Source organism: Sarcophilus harrisii, chromosome 1, assembly GCF_902635505.1.
Source record: "Sarcophilus harrisii chromosome 1, mSarHar1.11, whole genome shotgun sequence".
Taxonomy (NCBI): domain Eukaryota; kingdom Metazoa; phylum Chordata; class Mammalia; order Dasyuromorphia; family Dasyuridae; genus Sarcophilus; species Sarcophilus harrisii.
Window position 1 is genome coordinate 89,486,428 of NC_045426.1, and position 21,490 is coordinate 89,507,917.

The following is a 21,490-nucleotide window of genomic DNA, read 5'->3' on the forward strand; positions in this document are numbered from 1 at the left end:
ACAGCACCTACTTATAGTAAATTTACTTACAGTTTAGCTGACAAAGAATTCATGAGAATTTCATAATTAAAAAGGAAAATTTTTACATTTAAATGACAGTTACAATTGAAAGTTTTCCTTACTCTATGCTGAAATTTGCCAGCCTGTAACTCAACCTTTTCTCTGGCTTCCAGGGATCCAGAAGAACAAGTTTGTCTCCTACATGGTAGCTCCCATGACATTGAAAGTAGTGATTATGTCCCTTCTTAATCTGCTCTAGAGGCAGTCTCTTGAATTGATCCTCTTACATCTGTTCTCCAGCTCCATTACTTTTTTGACCTTCCTCCTCTGGACCAGAGCTGTCATTGTCCTTTCTAAAATATTCTCAGATAGGGGTCTGACCTGAGAATTATGATAAGGGAAAAAGTCTAGACGGGAGTTTTTGTTTTTTTTGTTTTTTTTAATTATAGCGTTTTATTTTCAAAACATATACATGAATAATTTTTGACATTCACTCCTACAAAACCCTGTGTTCTAATTTTTTCCCTCCCTTCCCTCCCTACCCCCACCCCCATCAGCAAGTGATCCAATATATGTTAAACATGTGCAATCACTCTATATGTATTTCCACAAATATCAAACTGCATAAGAAAAATCAGATCAAAAAGGAAAAAATATTAGAAAGAAAACAAATGCAAGCAAACAACAACAAAGAGTGAAAATGCTATGTTGTGAACCAAATTCATTTCCCACTGTCCTCCCTCTGGGTGTAGATGGCTCTCTTCATCACAAGACCATTGGAACTGGCCTGAATCACCTCATTGCTGACAGGAACCATGTCCATCAAAATCGATCATCATATAATCTTGTTGTTGCCAGGTATAATGATTTCCTGGTTCTGTTCATTTCACTTGGCCTCAGTTTATGTACAGGCCTCTCTGAAATCATCCTGCCAATCATTTCTTATAGAACAATAATATTCCATAGCATTCATATACTGTAACTTGTTCAGCCATTCTCCAACTGATGGGCATCCACTCAGTTCCCAGCTTCTTTAGGCAGAAGTTCTTAACTAGGATTCCATCAACTTTTTGGTTTAAATGTAGATTTATTGGATCTCCTTTATCATCCTCTGAGGAGGAGTCTATAGGCTTGTCAGATTTGCCTGTGCGATCCATGACACAAAGAAGATTAGGAACAAGATTGAGCAACATAATGATTCAAGATAATTCCAATAGATTTTGGATGGAAAATGCCATCAAGAGAATTATGGAGACTGTGTGTGGACTGAAGCATTGTATTTCCAACTATATTTGTTTGTTTGCTTTTTCTTCCTTGTGCTTCTTTCCCTTTTGTTCTGATTTTATTTGCAGAAAATGACAAGTATGGGAAGTATGTTTAAAAGGATTGCACATGTGTACCTATATCAGATTGCTTGCTGTCTTGGGTAGAGGCAGGTAAAGGAGGGATGGAGAAAAATTTGGAACACAAAGAACTACAAAAATGAATGTTGAAAACTATCTTACATGTATTCGGAAAATAAAATTCTATTGAGAAAAAGACAAAATGAGATTCCAAATTTTATATATGTATAAATAAAACCAGGTTGCATTGAGGAGGGAGAGAACGAGAAGGGGAAACCCAACATTGAAGAAGATGGAAAAACTCCTCAGAGGGTTGGAGGAAAGTGCATTGGGTAATGGAGACATTTTCCCACAACAGGTGAATTTATCCAGAAGTAAAGGTTCCATAGTGTCAGAGCTCAAAGCCTCAGCGGAGGACAAAGGCATTATCCTTCATGCCTCCTTAGTCTTCATGGTCTAGGAGTTTAGGGCCGGAGAACTGCTCTGGTGTAAAGAAAGTCGTATTCAGAGTCAGAGGAGCTAGCTTTAAATCTGCTCTGACGTTCACTGTCAGGGTGACCTTCATCACATTTGTGTCTCTTGCCTCCCACTTCTTCATCCATAAAATGAGGCTTTCTCAAGTGCTTTCCAATTCCTGTGGTCTCCAAAGTGGGGCCCACATGCCCCGCGCTGATAGCATTACCCTAAGGGGTAACCCACGGGGGTGGGGGGGTGGGGAGAAGGCGTCAAATTTGTCACACCCTCCCATGGGCGTCTGTCTCCGACACCACCACATCCCTCTCTTTGCCCGGGATCAGGCAGCAGAGCCTCTCCCCCTGGCCTCCTGCCGCCGGTGCACTGCGCATGCTCCTGGGGAACCGGGCCCCTCGGGCTCAGGGCGTGTCACTTCTACCCAGACTGGCAAAGGCACCAAGGTGGAGAACGCGTGGCTGCTGCGGTGACGATCGCTAGGCCTGCGAATGGTCTGCAAGGTACTTTACAAATATCAGTCACTTCATTTATCCTTACAACCACCTTGGCGGGAGGCTATTATTCTCCCCATTTTTACCCGCCGGGAGAAGGTGAGCATTTGGTCCGAGGTAAGAAAAAAAAGTGCCTGAGATGGCATCTGGCTCAGACCTTCCTGACTGTGGATCTAGTGTCCTACTCCCTGCCCCACTTGGCTGCCGGGAAGGAAATGTGGGGAGATGCTCGCCATGGGAAAGAATGCGGACCCCAGGAAGAGCACATGCAAAGCACCATGGGAAAGAATGCGGACCCCACGAAGAACAGATGCAAAGCACCATGGGAAAGAAAGCGGACCCCACAAAGAACAGATGCAAAGCACCATGGGAAAGAATGCGGACCCCACAAAGAACAGATGCAAAGCACCATCCCCACGAAGAACAGATGCAAAGCACCATGGGAAAGAATGCGGACCCCACGAAGAACAGATGCAAAGCACCATGGGAAAGAATGCGGACCCCACGAAGAACAGATGCAAAGCGCCATGGGAAAGAATGCGGACCCCAGGAAGAACAGATGCAAAGCACCATGGGAAAGAATGCGGACCCCAGGAAGAACACATGCAAAGCACCATGGGAAAGAATGCGGACCCCACAAAGAACAGATGCAAAGCACCATGGGAAAGAATGCGGACCCCAGGAAGAACACATGCAAAGCACCATGGGAAAGAATGCGGACCCCAGGAAGAGCACATGCAAAGCACCATGGGAAAGAATGCGGACCCCACGAAGAACAGATGCAAAGCACCATGGGAAAGAATGCGGACCCCACAAAGAACAGATGCAAAGCACCATGGGAAAGAAAGCGGACCCCACGAAGAACAGATGCAAAGCACCATCCCCACGAAGAACAGAATGCAAAGCACCATGGGAAAGAATGCGGACCCCACGAAGAACAGATGCAAAGCACCATGGGAAAGAATGCGGACCCCAGAAAGAACAGATGCAAAGCGCCATGGGAAAGAATGCGGACCCCAGGAAGAACAGATGCAAAGCACCATGGGAAAGAATGCGGACCCCAGGAAGAACACATGCAAAGCACCATGGGAAAGAATGCGGACCCCACAAAGAACAGATGCAAAGCACCATGGGAAAGAATGCGGACCCCAGGAAGAACACATGCAAAGCGTCTTTTCAACTCGTAATACTTTTCTCCTGCAGAGTTCCAACCCCAGCCGGTCTCTGGCTCCCAATTGTGTACTTCCCAGGTTCCACCCTGTATACCTCACCCCACCTTTCAATTTCACAAAATCAGAGTCCGTGTTATGACGTCATGGGCATGTCTCATCATGTGACCAGATACCACAGCGTGGGAGGGCACGCTTCATCTTGTGATGCAATGAGCACACCGATGCCGCGTGACAGGAACACGATGTCACGTGACAGGGAAGTCACATGATGCACACGTGTGATTCTATGCCGTACTTGTCTATGGCACGGGGCACTATGTAACAACACATGGCACAGACTACATCAACTGACAAATGCACATGCAGCAGCCATCACGACCCCTCCCTTGATGAGCATGCCGACTGTCGCATCATCTGACAAACACAGCAAGACACATGGCAACGTCAGCAATGTCATGTGAGCGACAGATGATGTCATGTGACGACACAGCGACCACTCCACCAACGCAGCGTACAGCACGCCGTGTCACGTGACGGGTTTGTTGTTTCTTCTCCCTTGTGGAAAATCTCAAGCTTCCTGAGTTCTCTATCCCTCCATCCTCCCTTCCCCCCCTCCCAGTTCCCAAGCGGAGTCCTCTGGGTAGAACTACAGCCAGGCAGCGGCAGCGGCAACAGCAACAGCGCCCGCTCTCGCCGCCAGGGGGCGCCCGCGCTCCACCACAAAAGAAGGCGCTGTAACGTCTGCGAGGAGAGCGCGCGGGTGCTCAGCCCCTGCCACCTTCGGGAAGAATCCTGCAAAGGGCCCGTGACAAAGATGGAAAGTGTTGTGAAACACTTGAGGACTCCCCAAGAAGAGAGCTTCGGCTTCCGGCGTCCTGGGCACGGACCCTTAGGATCCTCGCGATAAACACGCTGCAGCCGCTAGGTGGCGCCGCAGATAGTATTGGTCCCACAGTGCACCGCGAGTTCAAATCCTTTCCCGAACGAGTCATTAATTAGTCATGGGACCCAAGGCTGTCGCTTCACGTCTTCCGTTTTCTTGTCCCCGGCTTGTGGAGCTGCAATGACCCGCTGCCTGCGGAGAGCCTTGGGAAGGGCCGCTCCGGAGCTCCCCTCATTTCCTCTAGGAGAGGGGTCGCATTGTGACCTGCGCCGGCGAGCCCTTTTTTTTCCTGAGGCAGTCGGGGGTTCAGTGACTTAGCCCCGCCCTGACACGTTTAGCGTCAAGTATCTGGAGCTGGATCTGAACCGAGCCAGGGCTAGTGCTCTGTTCTCTTCGCCTTCTAGTTGACCCCTTTTCTTGTATTTTTAACCTCACCCAAATTTCCCAGAGCATTCCTACCCTTCCCTCTTCCACTTTCAAACTTCTTGAGGGAAGAGTCCTGTTGCTTTTCATTTTTGTAACCCCAACACAACACACGGGTCCTGCCTACCCACAGAAGACGCTTATGCTTATTTGTGGCACTGAAGGGGAACAAGCTGAATTGAGGAAGATAAAGCTTGGGTCCAAATCAATATAATTCGAATTAGAATATGCCCAGTGTCACCCATTCTACTTCCATATCTCATCTCTCTTCGCTCCCTTAAACACCAGCTGAGATTTGGTTCCTCTGACCTGTCACCTGGATTATTTCAATAGCCTCCTAACTATCCCTGGATCAGTTTTTTTTAGTCTTTTTTTTTTTTTAAATGCTATTATACGCCGCATTTTAAAATATAATTTATTGTTGCACAGCTGTGTCACTGAATTAAAACAATAGTAACCAAATTTTCAGATTTAAAAAAAAAATATGCCAAAAAACCCCAAGGGACTTGGAAAAGCGGAGAACAAGCTTTTATATGGTAGCTCGCTATGCTCCCTTGCCTCTTAAAAGGGCCATATTATGTGTGTTTATTTTGTCTGCATTATATTGCCGGGCACATTTTAATACAGATTTGTCATTCAAAAAGACTGTTACCCTGAGTTAGAGAAGTGGTTCTTTGGGTTTCTCTCTTGGGTGAGTTCTCTCCTGTTAAATGACTGATGAAGTGTCACTGAAGGCTCAGCACTTAACCACATTTGTTATGTTTACAGAGTTGCTTTCCAGCGTTCCAAGTTCATGGACCAGTCTATGACTAGGGTTACGGTTCAGTGAGTGGTGGGGGCTTAGAGTTAATCTCTGTAAAGCCAACTGGCCCGGAGGCAAATCTTGTCTGGAAACTTCTCCTCCACAGTCTGTGTAGACATTGCTGGATCCTTCAGGAAAGTTCTCTCCACCCTCCCCCTCCCCCAAGCTACCAGAGCTCTTGCTGCACCCGTTTCCCTCCCTCCCCTCCAGAATCCTGGCCGGGTTCCAGGGTGACCAAAGCTACGGCTGGACAGCCAAGGAGAGCTCAGTGCATGATGCTGATTGCCATGACTACCACTCACAAGCTCCTCCCCACATCGCTCAGGAGCAAAGAAACATGGGCTGTGAAATGGACAGTAATGCTCCCGCCTCAACCTCTCCCCCTGGTGAGGTATAGACAGCCCCTGGGACTGCCCTCCTCTCGCAGGGGGCTACAGATAACCACATTTCACCAGCACAGTCAAGCTTTTGGGGGCCTGAGCCCCTGGAGATCTTCCTTTGTGCAGAGGGGCTTCCTAAAACCCCCCAGCCCATGGACCCTTGGATTCCTAGGAATGGAACGTCAGCTTGGACTAGGGTGTTTTATCCCCATAAGGCAAAAATCATAGCATGTGAGAGGTGAGCCGGGCCTTAGAGAGAAAAAAATGTAGAGCTGAAAATCATCTTAGAAAATAGAACATCAAAAGTCTGATCTGGAAGAAACTTGGAGTTTAGACTATAGAATATCAAGACTGAACAGAGAACGTAGGATATCAGTCCTTGAGAGACTCAGCTTAATAGAAGACAAAATTTCTAATTTGGGAAAATTTCTAGTGGATGTGGGAACCGAGGCTCAGAAGAAGGAATATTAGGAATGAGTTAATGTCGCAGCCAGGATTTGAACTTCATGCTGCCCTTATCTTGTCTTGCCTTAAGGGCTCCCAAACAGCAAACATCCATCTTCTAGCATCCATCAGTCTCCCCTCCTCTTCGCAGCCCCCCTTCCCACCTTCCTGGGGAACAGGATACCCTTCCACCTCCCTGATGAATAAATGATTCTCCCCACCCCCACTGGGCCTGAGCCACTGGACAGGCGGCAGGCGGCAGGCGGCTGCAGAGAAGGCTGGTGGGGTGGGGGGGAGTGAGGTGGGGGAGACATCCAGAGTCTGGGAAGCCGCCAACCTTCCCCCAGGGCCATTCATCACAGGGCAGGCCCGGGCTCGGGTGGGGGGTGAGGTGAGCTGGAGAGCATCGGAGAGCGGGCCAGCCGCAGAGAGCCAGGATGTGGGAGCAAGGCAAGGAGAGCATGGGGCGTCTGCCTTTCTCAAGCCCCTTTTCAGCGCTGGGCTTTGGGGTCCTCTCCCTGGCTTTTGCCTTGGCAGGGAGCCAGCTGGTGGAGGTAAGACAGATGGAGGGAAGGCCCAGAAAGAGGAAGGGGAGGAGGGAGACAGCGGGAAAGGGTCTGGGACCGGTATGTCCACCTCGGAGGAGGCCAAGATGGGCAGGGCCGGAGGCTGGGGTGCTTGGTGCCTGTTGCTGTCCCAGCTTGGAGTTTAGAGAAAAGCTGGAGCCCCAAACTGAGGGAGGCTGGGAAGGAGAGCCCCTCGTATTCCGACTAGTCAGTCACAGGGAGACTTCCCATTTCTGAGGCACTCTAAGGCAGCAGTGTAAGGAAGGAAATGCTCGTTTTATTCTGCTTGTTTTTTTGTATTGGGTGAAAAAGAGATCCAGAGATGGATGGATGAATGGATGGATGAACAAGGTTTTAAATACCTGCTGTGTTCTAGGGGGTGCAAACATCAAAGGGAGATGGTCCCTGCCCTCGGGGAGCTTACCTACCTGGGGAGGCAACATCTGCAGGCAGTGGTGGCTATGGAGGGGGCTTTGGTCTGGGGAGGCACAGGAAAGTGGCTGGAGCACGCCCTTTGGGAAGCAGCCGTTGCCGAGATTCAATTACCAGTCCTAGGGCAAGAGATGGAAAGTAGTTGGGCAAATGGGGGTTCACGACAGACATGGATGTGAAACATGGTCTGGGGCCGGCTACCGGTGAGTTAGGCGAGCTGGGCAGCACATTTGCCCAAGGTCACATGGCTGGCAAGGGGAGGCAGATGCAGAATTTGCACGCAGTCCTCCAGTCTCCAAGCCCAGTGCTCTGGCCTAGGCACCATGATGAGTGGCAGAATTGGAAGGAACTCTTGGCTCATGCTGCTTGTCAGTGCTGGAATTGATGAGCATGAGCTGAGGTTCATCGCCCTAAGTTAAGGATGGGGCAATTGAGGCTCAGAAAGGAAAATCACGTAGCCAGCATCACATGGCTTATCAGTTTAGAACTGGACTCAAGGCAAGAGGGCAGCAAGGTGGTTTAGTGAGAAGAGAACTGGATGTGTAATCAGGATGTGGGTTTGTATCTCACACCCACCATTTACACAAATTATTGAATCCAGAGGGGTCACAGCTTTCTCACAAGTAAAAGAAAGGAGTTGGACTAAATAAAATGTTTCCTTATACTGCAAAAATCCTTCAGTTCTGTTCTTTTTCCATTTTAATATACTGTTGATCTTTCCTCTTTAAAATATATATATATATAGAGAGAGAGAGACTGACATAGGTCCAGTTTAAGAGCAAGACTACATGCTTCTTTGGGAGGTCCTATTGCATAAGAAGTAAGAAAGGAATAAGTCTACTCAAATAAGGAATAAACATTCCTCCATTCCCCCTGAATCCATTCCACCTTCCTGAGCTCTTTTGCATATTTTCATTGGGTTTCTCTATTTTAGAGTAAAAAAGAATAATTGGGTCCAGCCCATAGGACATCTCATTTAGGTCTGCCTCCAATTTAGAGGCCTTTATATTGCTCCCAAATTCTAAACAAGTTTCCTATCTATCTATCTATCATCTATCTATCTATCCTTCTATCTATCCATCCATCTATCTATCTATCTATCAGTATATATCCACAAGAGAAATTTGAAAGATTCTTACTTAAGTGACCAAAAAGTAAAGATTAAACCTTATACCTTTTGCATAATGATCTAGTCAGTCAAACCGGTAAAAAAGAATTTAAGCCTGTCTTCCCAAAATTAAGTGAATTAAGTGATATATAGATATATTTGGATACTCCTAGGACATTAGTGTTTCCTGTCCATCTTCCTTACTTCACATTAAATTTCTGAGAAAGTAGTGGCCAAGGGGATACCCTTCAATTGAGAAATGGCTAAATAAGCTGTGGTACATGATTGTGATGAAATACTGATGCACTATAAGGGGCAGCAGATGAGGTGGTTGGTTTTAGAAAACCATGGAAAGATTTACATGAAATAATAAAAAGTGAAATGACCAGAACCATAAGACCATTATATACAGTAACAGCAATGTTGTTCAAAGGATAATTGTGAACAACCAAGTTATTCTGAGTATTATCAAGACTCAGATCAATTACAGAGGACTATGAAAAGAGATGCTATCTGCCTCCAGAGAAAGTAGTGATTAGTAGAATTATGCATATATGTATGATTTTACATATATTTAAAATTCTGTGGCAAATGGTAGTCTTCTCCAATGAGGAAGACAGTTCAGAACTTAAAATGCAATGAAATAAATAAATTACATTAAAAAAAGAAAGTGGGGGTCTAGTCTAACTCCTCAGGCAGATTCTTCATCACCCCGGCCTAGCCTCAAAAACTCAGTATCAATAAATTTTTAGTAGCCCTGGAACTCTACCATCTCTTCCCTTAATTCATAGATTCAAAATCTCAAGAGTTGGAAAGAATTCAGTCCATCCTCCCTGTGAAATGGAATCCCTTCTAGCACTACTCTGACAAGTGGCCACGCCATCCAGCCTCCCCTTTATGATCTCTAGGAAATGGGGGCTGCCTTTTTGGTTTTCCTCTTGCTCTTTGGGGTCCAGGGTACAGAGACTACACTTGTGTACAAATAACCGATGAACTTTGTTTTTATACCGGTTATTCCTAGACACAGCTCTTGCCTTTCCCTTCCAGTGAAGGAAAGCTCCCTTCCTCACTGTGTCCATAGAAACACATCTCCCCATAATTCTCTGAAGTCCTCACGTTTGTCATTTTCGATGACACATTATATTCAGAGGCCACATTCTGTTCAGTCTTTTCCCCACCTTGTTCTAGTTTTTGGTTGCCATAAAAACTGCTGCTATAAGTATTTGAGTATTATCTACAATCTCCCTTTTTTGTCCAGACCTTGTCGGGAGTTTATGGCTGTTTGTGAGACAGCTAGGTCAAAGGCTACAAATAACTTAGTGCCTTTCCCCACATAATTCTAAGACGGTTTCACTTTGAACAATCTGCTTCTGTATTTATCAGGAAAGGAGGTAGAAGAATGTGGGGCAAGGAGCTAGGAGTTTGCCATCAATACCACCCCATAGCTGAAGCTAACTGTAGGTCAATCATCTAGATGTCCAGGTCTAAGAATGTTACCAAAGCAGTCATCCACCGTATTTCCTTCCTGGGAGAGGGACACGAGGCAGCCTTTTCATGTGTTGATCACTGGGCCAGTAAAACCTAGAAATGACATATACCATAGGGAAGGAAATAAGGGACAGAATTTATCAGTCAATCAGCGGGCATTAACTAAAACCTACTCGGTAGGTTCTATATGAAATAAAGAGGTAAATGAGAAATAGACCCTAGATGTACAGATAGAAAGGATCTTGGCATCTTCATCGTTAGTCAGTCAATCTATTTGGGGAGATGGACATCACTATTGTTAATATAACTTTTATTCCCATAGTGAGGTGGTTCTCAGAGTCTGATCTGTGGACCCCTGAAGGTTCCTCAGGACATTTCAGGAACTTCTAAAGGTAATAACCATTTTCATAACACAGGTTTATCCCTTCCACATTGCAGAGGTCATTACCCCTGTGATCTGGAAAATCTATATAAAAATTATCAGCTTTCCTTTTGTGCCAGAGAAGAAGACTGACTTTTTCCTGTCTCTTTTGTGGGGTATTTACAGTACTATATTTTAAAATTTGGGTTAAGTCTTTGGTCATAGGCTCTGTGTCATCCGCTGCCCTTCATATGTCATCTGTAGCTTCCACAAAACTCCCCCCAATTAGCCTTTAGTTTCTTATGCTCACCTGAGATATAGTGAAACCATGATGGGGAAAGTTGTGATGTGGAAGGGATAATTATAATACTAAGATGCTTTAATTTCTAATATAGTAAATATTAATAAATATTGCATATAAAATTTTTAATTATATACAATATATTTTAATTATTATTTTAAAATTGTTAAGAAATAATATGATATATATTATACATATAAACAAAAACTCTTGCAGGGGGAAGGATGCTCAATTATTTTTAAAAGTATAAAGTAGTCCTGAGACCATAAAGTTTGAGAACCCACTGTTATAGTATATTAAAGTCTATAAGGTATTTTCTTCCCTAAAATCCCATGAAGTAGGTCTGTGTGGGCTGCTGTGTTCAGGGAAGGCTTTCTTAAGGAACTGAAGGGACCTCAGTGACCACTTGCCCCAGACTCCTCCTTTTACAGAGGAGGAAACCAAGGTCCAGTGAGGTGAGATGATTTTATTTTTGTTGAGGTAATCTGGGTTAAGTGACTTGCCCAAAGTCACACAGGGAATGAGTATCAAGTGTATGAGGTCACATTTCAGCTCAGGTCTTCCTGACTCCATGATGGAAGCCAGTGGCCTTCCATGCTTTAGATGGTTCTTCATGAGTTGTGGTAGCCAAAATACCCCAGTGGCCAGGTGCCGGTGGTGAGGGGGGTGAGCTTCTCTGAACTTAGGCTGGCCATCTGATGACAGGCCCACAGGAGACCCACTGAACTGTCCGCCTTGGCCGGACATCCCGAGATTATGCCAGAAGCATTAGGGCAGCGGTGTGTGGCTCGAGATTCATAGGGTTTAGAGTCAAACCCTTGGATACCCTATGGAGCAGCCCTCTGACTTTACAGACCTCCACTGAGACCCCCACACTCAGCCCGCTCCCCCTCCATCTCAGCCTGGGGAAGATTGTCAGAGTAATAGCATGCAAAGAGCTTTCTCTACTCCAGAACTCAGGCAATGCAAATGATATGATTCCAGATGGAGAAACCAAGAGACTGGGAGAGTCACTTGTTCCATATCACCCTGTTGGAAGTACAGGGATTCATCTCCTTTGCAGGACACTAGTATTCCTCTCTGGCTAGGTCAGACCTCTCTACCCCACCTGCCTCCAGTTCATTCACCAACACAAAATCTGAGAGTGGTTTTGGGAGTGGAGGGGGAGGATCCCAGTTACCTAGTTGGGATTCCATCGAGGGGGCTGGGCCATGGACCCCAATGTACCCCTTATAGATCTCTCCTGCATAGGGGGCCCTAAGGACAGGGGCTCCATCTCAGACCCTGGGGGACATCCCAGTTTTAGGGATGGAGGAAGGGTGAGATGTGATTCCGCTCAGCAATTCTAGACAGGACTATACGTCAGGGAGAATGGCTGAGGAAGGGGGAACCAGTCAGAAGAAGTGCATGGGAAATTTGGGGAGGGCGAAAGTAGCAGATCAGAGCCAGTGTGTAAGAAAGCAGGTATAAGGTTCAGCTAAAGCAGAAGGAGATGGAAGAAAAGAGACAGAGACAGGAGAGACGGAGCGGGAGAGCAAGAGAAATTGAAGGGAAAGATGGACACAGAGGGACAGAAATACAGAAAAACTAAAGACATTGAGGTACAAGTAGAAACAGAAACATACAATCAGGGACAGGAGGAATGAGAACCACAGTTTGGAGGGGGGGGGTGAGAAACTGAGGAAAAAATTGGCAATCGAGAGAGAGAGAGAAAAATATAGAGCCAGAGAGCGCTCTAGAGAGACCAAGAGATAAAGGGTAAGATGGACAGGAGTGAGAAGGCATAGATTGAGACAGACACAAGCAAAGTGACAAAGAGGGAGAGGAGATGAGCAAAGATAAAGACAGAGGTAAACAGAGGGAGACACCAACCAAGACCAGGGTCAGAATGGGGCTGAGGAGGAAGGAGCAAAGGAGGAGAAAAGGAGAGGTGGGGATGGGCCAGGCTGGGTGGAGACGAGGGGATGCAGTGTGGGGGGGCTTCAGGAGTCAACCAGCCTTCTCCCCATCCCACCCCCAACCTCCCAGTCTTAACTGCCTGATTCTAGAACCAGACCCTGGAGCTGAGTGCTGGGGTTGAATGTCCCTGTAATTAGATCTGCACACTCTAATGAGGGGAGGAGGAACAGCTCATCTGAAGCCTGAAATTTGAGCCCGTCCATTTGGCCTTATGTTCAGCTCAGTCTATCTAAGAGTCTGGTCCATAGTCCCCAGGGCAGGGAGTACCTCACTGGGCAAAGGAGGGCTGACTCCATTGCCCAAAGGCAGGGATGGAGCCTTGACCAAATCCTTCAGGCAGAGGGGAGACTCCTTCCCCATCCAGAAATCTCACTTGCCTTTCCTGGATCTAGGTATAATAGCTTATCCTGTGTCGAGTGGGCCAGTGTCTCCCCATTCCCCCCCTGTACGTACACACAATTCAGTTCAGCAATATATTCAGAACCCAGTACTGCATCCATCACTGTGCAAGCCTCTTTCTATTTACCTGATTATTTATATGGGTAGAAATAATACCATATATACCTCTATGGTCCAGCATGTATGAATAGATAGATACATGTATAGATAGATAGATGGCTAGATGGATGATTAGGGAGATGGATGATAGACAAATGGATAGGAAGAGAGATGGATAGATGGATGTATAGATGGATGGATGGATGGATGGATGGGTGGGTGGATGGATGAATGGATGGATGGATGGATGGGTGGATGGATGGGTGGATGGGTAAGGAGAGAGAGATGGATATTTAGACAAAGAGAAAGATGGATAGATGGATGGATGATAGAGCATTTATTAAGTATTGACTAGGTGCCCAGGACCGGGCTAAATGCGAGATACAAATGCAAATAAGACAGGCCCTGCTCTCAAGAGTTTACATTCTAGTGGAGCAATATAACATCCAAAAGAGGAAATGAAAGAGGAGGGGGACTGGTGAGGAGACGGGAAGTTGGGAGGAGTGGTGCGGAGGGAAAGATGAGACCAAAACTCATCTGTCAGAGCTGGGCATCCAGGGACAGGAGGATCCAAAGTTCTGGGGGCACAGACTGAGGCTGATGGCCAGTGTGCAGAAAGCGCCAGGTGGAGATGCTCACCCAAATGCACCTTTTTTCCCTTAGGAAAGATATTAACAAGCTAGAGTGCAGCCAAGGGAGGGAAGGATGGAAAGGGGACCGTACTGTAAGGTGACTGGTGGTATGTGTAACAGAAGAGAGGACAGATTAGCTGTTTTAAGCATTTGGGTGGCTGTCAGGTAGAAGGATCAAACATGCTTTTCTGGGACCCAGAAGGCAGAACAATGGGTGGAAGTTAGATTTTATATAAATATAAGGAAAATTTTCCTAAAAATTAGTGCTGCACAAAAATGGAACAAACAGCTTGGAAAGAGAGTGAGGTCTCCAACAACAGAGGTTTTCAAGCAGTGGCCAGATGATCTTTGTTGGGAACACTGGACAGGGATTCCTGCTCAGGTCCGTTTAAACTTAGATGCCCTCAGAGGCTTCTCCAGCTCTGAGATTCATGGTCCTGCATCACCTGAAAGTAAAACAAGCCTCTCATGAGCTTCTTTTCCCCCTCTGAGGCAACTTGCCTTAAGTGACTTGCCTAGAGTCACATAGGTATTAATCGTCTGAGTCTGGATTTGAATTCAGGTCCTCCTGACTCCAGGGCTGGTGCTTCATCCACTGGGCCACCTTGTTCTTTTAAAATAGGTAAACTGTGTCAACTGAAAATGGATTTGTAAGGACCCAATCTCTTCTTCTGCAATCCTACTTAGAGTCAACCCTCAGCAAAATTAACTCTTTCTGTGCCTTTTTTCCATATTTTCATCTCCTTTTGATTAATTTCCCCTTTCTCCTACTCCAAGGGGCTCAAGGTCACAATCTCACCCAGTCTCTCCTGTCAAAAGGGGTCGTGGTGGAGAGGAAGCAGCATGAGATATATAGTTAGGAAATTGAGATAAACAGTGCTTAATTAACTTGCTCAGGGTCATATAGCTCAAAAACTGTCTGAGATTGTATTTGAAATCAGCTCTACCTGACTTTAAGCATAATGCTATATCCATTGTTAGTCAATAGTCAATAGACATTTATGAAGTACCTACTAGGTACCAGGCACTACACCAAGCACTGGAGTCTAATTAAAGCTTAGATTCCTTATCTTGGCATTTAAGGCCCTCTAGAAGCTAGCAGTAACCTACCTTTCCAGACTTATATCTCTTTACTTCCATGCATTATATGCTCCAATCAAGAATGCCAAAAGTAGAAATAAAATTAAAAACTTTTGCCTTCAAGAAACATCCAGTCTTTTAAAAAATGTTTCTATTGTAATTTTATTTATTTTTAGTACACATAATTACACATTAATGTACACATAAATACACATTTATGAATTATATTGGGAAGAAAAAAAGAAGCATGCATTCTAATAGAAAAGACAACATATAGATAAATAGATACATAGAAGATGGATGAAAAATAGATGAAGGGAATCTGAAATGGACAGTTATTATGAGCAGCTGAGACACTGGAAAAGGCCCTAAGCAGAACAGGCTTTGAAATGTCATTTTCCCCCTGAATTTATTTATTTATTTTTACTTGCATTCATAACCTATTCCTCCTATTGCCTCTCCTCTTATTAAATACCCACCCTCCAATCTGAAAAACAAAACCCTCACCCAAATCATATCTAATCCAGTCAAACAAATTCCTGCATTGGCCATGTCCAAAATGTTGCTTTTTCTATGTATTTTAAGTTCATCACATTTCTGGCAGAAGGTGAATGATGCATTTTCTCTTCAGATCTCTGGAGTAGAGACATCTTGGAGGAAATACAAGGAAACTAATAGTAGAAAGCCTTCTGGGCATGAGGGGGAGACCTCTCCTGTCCAAGGAATCAGAGCAGCCGGATCATGGAGTGTGTGGAGGGAAAGGGATGAAAAGAAAGACATGTAGGTTCCAGGAAAGGACTGATTTGTGAATAGCTTCAAATGGCAATGAGAGATCATTAGATTTGGTTCTGAAGCTAATAGGGAGTCACCATAGTTTACTGAAAAGTGGGGGTAACTCGGAAACAAAATCCCATTGGCCACTGAGTGGAGGATGAGTTGGAAGGCTTTGCCCCCTCACCCTTACCTCTTGGTCAAAGCACAGCTTATGTCTCACTTTTTATAGGATCCCATTTCAGTCTCCCCACTTGCTAATAATGCCTTCTACTGTCAAGTGACTTTTTTTCTAATCAGGATTAATTTTCGATGAACCCTAATCATCTCTTCTGTTATAATTCATGCTTCTTGAGGACAGACTTCTTTTCACCCTTTCTTTTTATTTCCAGTATTTAGCACAATTCCTGCTGTATTTAATAAATGTTTATTACTGATTGAGTAGGGACAGACATGAGACAAGGGGGATTATTAGAAGGTTATTTCAGTATTCCAGTTGAGAGGTGACAGGGACCTGAGGATTGGGGTGCTGGCTGGAGGAGAAAAAGGGGATACACATACAAAAAGTGTTATAAAGATAGAAATGACAAGATTTGTCAATGGATTGGATGTGTGGAATAATCATTCCAAGGCTACCTGGCTTTCAAAATGAGGTGGTTAGGAATGTTGTATTTCTTCCCTTAGGCTTTCTTGCCTTAGTTTACCTTTTATGACCAGGATACTGAATCTAAAAGATTGTGGGCTGACAAGTAACAGCCACTGGCCTGCAATAACAGGATGCTTAAAGCCAGCGATTGTAATAATGAGGTGCCTAAAGTAAGGACAGGTGCAGTACAAACTTGGATGTCCACTACTTGACCCAGTGATGTTTCAGGTCTAAAAACACATCTCCTGGGAGCTCTGCTCAGGGAACTATGGGTAGGGCACCTGTGCACAACGTAAGAACCTGACCCTTCCTCAACTCCATCTCTAAATCGTAAAATTAACTTATCAATGATGTGAAGCACCTGGTTTCTCTCACTTTTCTCAATAAATTTACTTGCTGGCTCCTTGCTCTTTTAGGAATTTGGAATTTAACTTTCTTTAATTGGCATTACAATTGTAATAAACTTTTCCCCTTGACTTGGAGATAAATGGGTCTGAACTTTCAAATTTTTTTGAGACACATCATCGGTCTGGAAACACAAAATTTAGGCGGGACCCCTTGAATCTCAATTAGGAGGCAAGGATGACAATCTACATGATAATGGGAAAATTTGGAAATGGAAAAGTCAGATAATCAGAAAGCTATGATGTTCTCATCATGTACCAAGAAGGCCCCTCTGCCCCTAAATATGCTCATAATCCACTTACCAGTACAGGAAATTCTGCCATTAGAGATCCATTAGGCATTGCCCTCTCTGTTTGCCGGGGTCAAGTGCCCCTGGGAGAGGTAGGATAATGTTATCAATGAATAATGTGGTGAATTCATTTGTCAGTTTGCTAAGAGTAAGACAGTGAGAGAATGGAAATTTTGATTATGAAGAGGTTAGGGGAGAAGCAGGAAAATACAGGCTTAAATGGGATGTTTTGACTGGGGGAGGGCTTCTAGAAGGGAAGAAAGATGACCAAGTGGAAGAGGAAAGAGGTAATCATGAGACTTCATAGCTTTGTCTAGGGACACTTAAAAATGTTGTCGTTCAGTCATTTTCAGTCATGTCTGACTCTTTGTGACCATAGGTGGGGTTACTGTACCACTAAGCTGTGCTGTTTCTTCTTCTTCTTCTTCTTCTTCTTCTTCTTCTTCTTCTTCTTCTTCTTCTTCTTCTTCTTCTTCTTCTTCTTCTTCTTCTTCTTCTTCTTCTTCTTCTTCTTCTCCTTCTTCTCCTCCTTCTCCTCCTTCTCCTCCTTCTCCTCCTTCTTCTTCTTCTTCTTCTTCTTCTTCTCCCTCTTCTCCCTTCTTCTTCTCCTTCTTCTTCTTCTTCTCTTCTCCCTCTTCTCCCTTCTTCTTCTCCCTTCTCCCTTCTTCTTCTCCCTTCTTCTCCTCCTCTTCTTCTTCTTCTTCTTCTTCTTCTTCTTCTTCTTCTTCTTCTTCTTTTCTTCTTCTTCTTCTTCTTCCTCTCCTTCTTCCTTTCTTTCCTCCTCCTCCTTTTTTCCCTCCTCTCTGTATATGTATATACCCACATATATCTATATGCATACACATATATTAAAATTATATATATGTGTACGTCCACATACATAATTATTCAGTTGTTTCAGTAGGGTCTGACTATTCATGACCCCATTTGATGTTTTCTTGGCAAAGATACTGAAGTGGTTTATGATTTCCTTCTCTAGCTCATTTTACAGATGGGGAAACTGAGGCAAACTTAAGTGAGTCACTTATATGACTTGTTCAGGGTCACTCAGTGCTGCCTATTTAAATGTACATTCAAATGCAAACACACATGTATGCACAGACATACACATACACACATGCACACATATACAATATATCTGAAAGTCTTACAATTACACTAAGAACTTTGGAATATCCTGTGTAGGGACACAGACAATATACAAACATGCATATACACATGCATAAAAGATGTGTACACACATGTGTACACAGTTCCCTTTTACATTATCTCAGTCACTCCTAATATCAGACTTTTTTTTTAGGAAGAACTTAATAAAACTTTACTGAATTATCAACTGAGTTGTTGAATTTTAGTGTGAAAGGCAAACAAAGTGATTAGGATTGTGACATAAAAAGTTCCAGAGACATCATTTCTGGGTAACCAATTATTTTATGAATCACGGCTAGGAAATAATTAATAAAAGGATGGTTGTTTCATCTCTCATAAACCAAGGGTGAATCATGATAGCCTCTTGATGTACTTGGAAGATTGGGTATTCTTTTTTTTGTTGTTGTTTGTTTTTTAGAGAGTGAAACGCTGTGTTGTATCAGACCCCTCTTAACTGCTTTAGATTCTGGTGAGTTCTGGAGTTGCGTCCAGAACTCCAGTCGCGGTCATCAAGAGCCAGGCCCGCGTCCTAGAGTAGCCACATTCTTTCACTACACTTCTTCCCTCCATCCTCTCCTTTCACACAAGCCCGGCCGGCTTCCCCTTCCCAGGGACTTTCCACTTCTACTGCTCATTTCTTTGTTCACATGCTTTGTTTCAGTACAAGGCAAGCTCCTCCAAGGCAGGGAGGTTCTTATTCTGAGTTCCGCGCCCGGCTCCCGTTAAATCCGTTCCCTGGGACCGCGAAGGTTCGCTCTTGGCTCCTTCTGGGCAGAGACAACGCTGGGTTTCACTTAGGCTGGGCCCTCTGGCCCAGGGGCCAGCCCCGAGACCTCCGGCAGCCTTTCGGTCCGACTCGTCTGCTCCCACTGCCCAGGGCCGAGCACCCACCGCCCGGCAGCGCTGCGCTCTCCGGGGGCCGTGCGCCCGAGCGCGCTGCTCCCCAAGCGCCTACCGGACAGCGCTCCTGAAGCCCGCGGCGGGCTGTCCTCCCGCTCGCCTCCCCAAGCCCCCGGGGCCGGGGGCGGCAGCTCGGAGGAGCCTCCACGGGGACGTGATAACGAGCTTAGTAAAGCGGCCCCTATCAATGGGTGGGACGGTGATTATTGTTGGCAGCTCCCGCGCGCTGGACAGGGCCGGGGCTTTCTGCTGTGGGAACTTCGGGGATGGGAAACTCGGGGCGAAAGGCGGCGAGTAATTACGCACCTCCTGCCGTTCGGGGAACGGTCCTGGGGGAGATGCGCGGGCTACACCAAACTCCGACCCTTCCCTCCCTGGGTTATCTGGGACAGCTTTCCGTTTTTAAGCTCCCCAAGGCCGGGACCAATTTATACCGAACCTAGAGGCGCTGAGGTCAGGGACCTGCTCTTTGTACCAGAAACTCCCAGGGGAACCTCCCTGCCCTCACAGGTGCTTAATAAATGTTTATTGACTTGAATGGAAAGAAATCCTCCCTGTGCACAAATAAATGGGATCGAATTAGGCTATGATAAGGGGCTAAGAGGTAGAATAAATCATGGTATGATCAGATATCCTAACAGAGCTTGACCCTTCAGAGGCTGCAGAGGAACAGGGAAGTGGAAGACCAGGAGGGCAGCAGAAAGCAAATGTGCATGCAGACTGTTCTTTAAGGGGAAGGGAAGGAAGTAACTACTTATTAAATTTATTTATTTTAATAAATGTAAATTTAAATAAGTTTATTGTTTTTTAAGTTTCTTTATTAAATGTCTACTATATGCCATTGTCTATTCAAACTCCTTTACAAATAATATCTAATTTGATCAAGAAGTTTCTTATTTGATAACTAAGGACATCAAGACCTGTTATCCAGAAGTGTAAGTTGTCATGGGGAAAAAGGTTTCCCTCCTTGTTAGATTTCTCTAAGACAGTCCGTTTCCCCTTAGGGACATTGTGTACATTGGTAGGAGATTTTTTTTTTTCTTTTTACATTTCTCATTTTTATTTCAACATTTAAGATATTCACAGATGGAGAATTATATTCAGAGATTATCTCCATGGCAGACAGCACCAAAGCACGTGGATGTTCCACAATGGTCAACAAACTGATTTTAGTTACCAGAATTACATCTCCATATGATTGTGAGTTTTTATCCCCTAGAGATAGCATTCTAGGAGATGATTTTTATTTGTTTATTTTATTTCTGCTCTTGCTGAGGCATCATTCCCTCCCCCAACCCCCTTTGGAAGTCCTTGCCGCCCAGGGACACCCCTTATCCTTCAGATAGCTCCTGGTCTCTATCTCCCAGATCTGTTCATCACCTCTCCCAGAAACCTGAACCCCTTGGGACCTGAGTCTGAGGTTGAAATGGAACCAAAGAAAATTCTTAGCACCCCTTTTTCATCTTAGAAAGAGTAGACTCTTCTCAGCTGCAATGAGAGGGAGACACAATCAGAAGAAGCTTGGCCAAATATCTCTTTAGAGTTGGCTGGCTGGCTACTATCCTCCCCTCTCGAAGAGGACCAAGATGATCCCGTGATGTTAGAGTCAAGTTACTGCAGGGGTCCTCAAACTACGACCCGCGGGCCAGATGCAGCAGCTGAGGATGATTATCCCCCTCATCCAGGGCTATGAATTTTCTTTATTTAAAGGCCCACAAAACAAAGTTTTTGTTTTTTTGCTATAGTCCGGCCCTCCAACAGTCTGAGGGACAGTGAACTGGCCCCCTCTTTAAAAAGTTTGAGGACCCCCGACAACCCAAGTGGTTGAATTTAACGAGCCGGCCCAAGTCAGAATGTGCACAGCCCTTTTTGGATAAGCAGCTCCTTGGAAGGCAGCTGTAGCCGGCTGAGTTCTCTGTTGCAAATCCCATTTAGCAAGCAATAATTAAGTACTGGCTATATGCAAGGTACTGTGTTTGGTACTGGGGACACAACATAGGAAAGACAGTCAAGCAGCTAGGTGGTGCAGTAGATGGAGAACTAGATAGGGAGTCAGGAAGAGCTGAGTTCAAATCCAGCCTCAGACACTTCATACTTGTGGGACCCTGGGTAAGTTAATTGACCCCTGTCTGTCTCAGTTTCTTCATCTGCAAAATGAGGATAATTACAGTACTTACCTCCCAAGGTTGCTATAAGGATCATGTGAGTTTATATATATATATATACATAATATGTATAATAATATATAAAACACAATTAATATGTTATACATGCCATATAAGAGTAATGTATATAAACACAGTAAGTATATATTATATATCATATAACAGTAATATAAATAAAACAATTTATATCTTATATATCATATATATGTCATAACAGTAATTTATAAAAACCACAATATATTATATATCATATGACAGAAATACACATAATATATATCCATATAACAGTAATACTTATATATATCTATATGTGTAATAACAATAATATGTA

General features: G+C 44.7%; 1 protein-coding gene across 1 annotated transcript in view; it reads left to right on the plus strand.

Annotated features, from left to right (window-relative positions):
• The first annotated feature begins 3,214 nt into the window (after positions 1 to 3,214).
• Positions 3,215 to 21,490, plus strand: part of TMIE (transmembrane inner ear) — a 36,002-nt gene continuing 17,726 nt past the window's right edge. Inside the window, exon 1 of the mRNA XM_031960473.1 lies at positions 3,215 to 6,963. Coding sequence (XP_031816333.1) covers positions 6,847 to 6,963 — 117 coding nt within the window. The 5' untranslated portion in view covers positions 3,215 to 6,846. The remainder of the gene's footprint in view (positions 6,964 to 21,490) is intronic.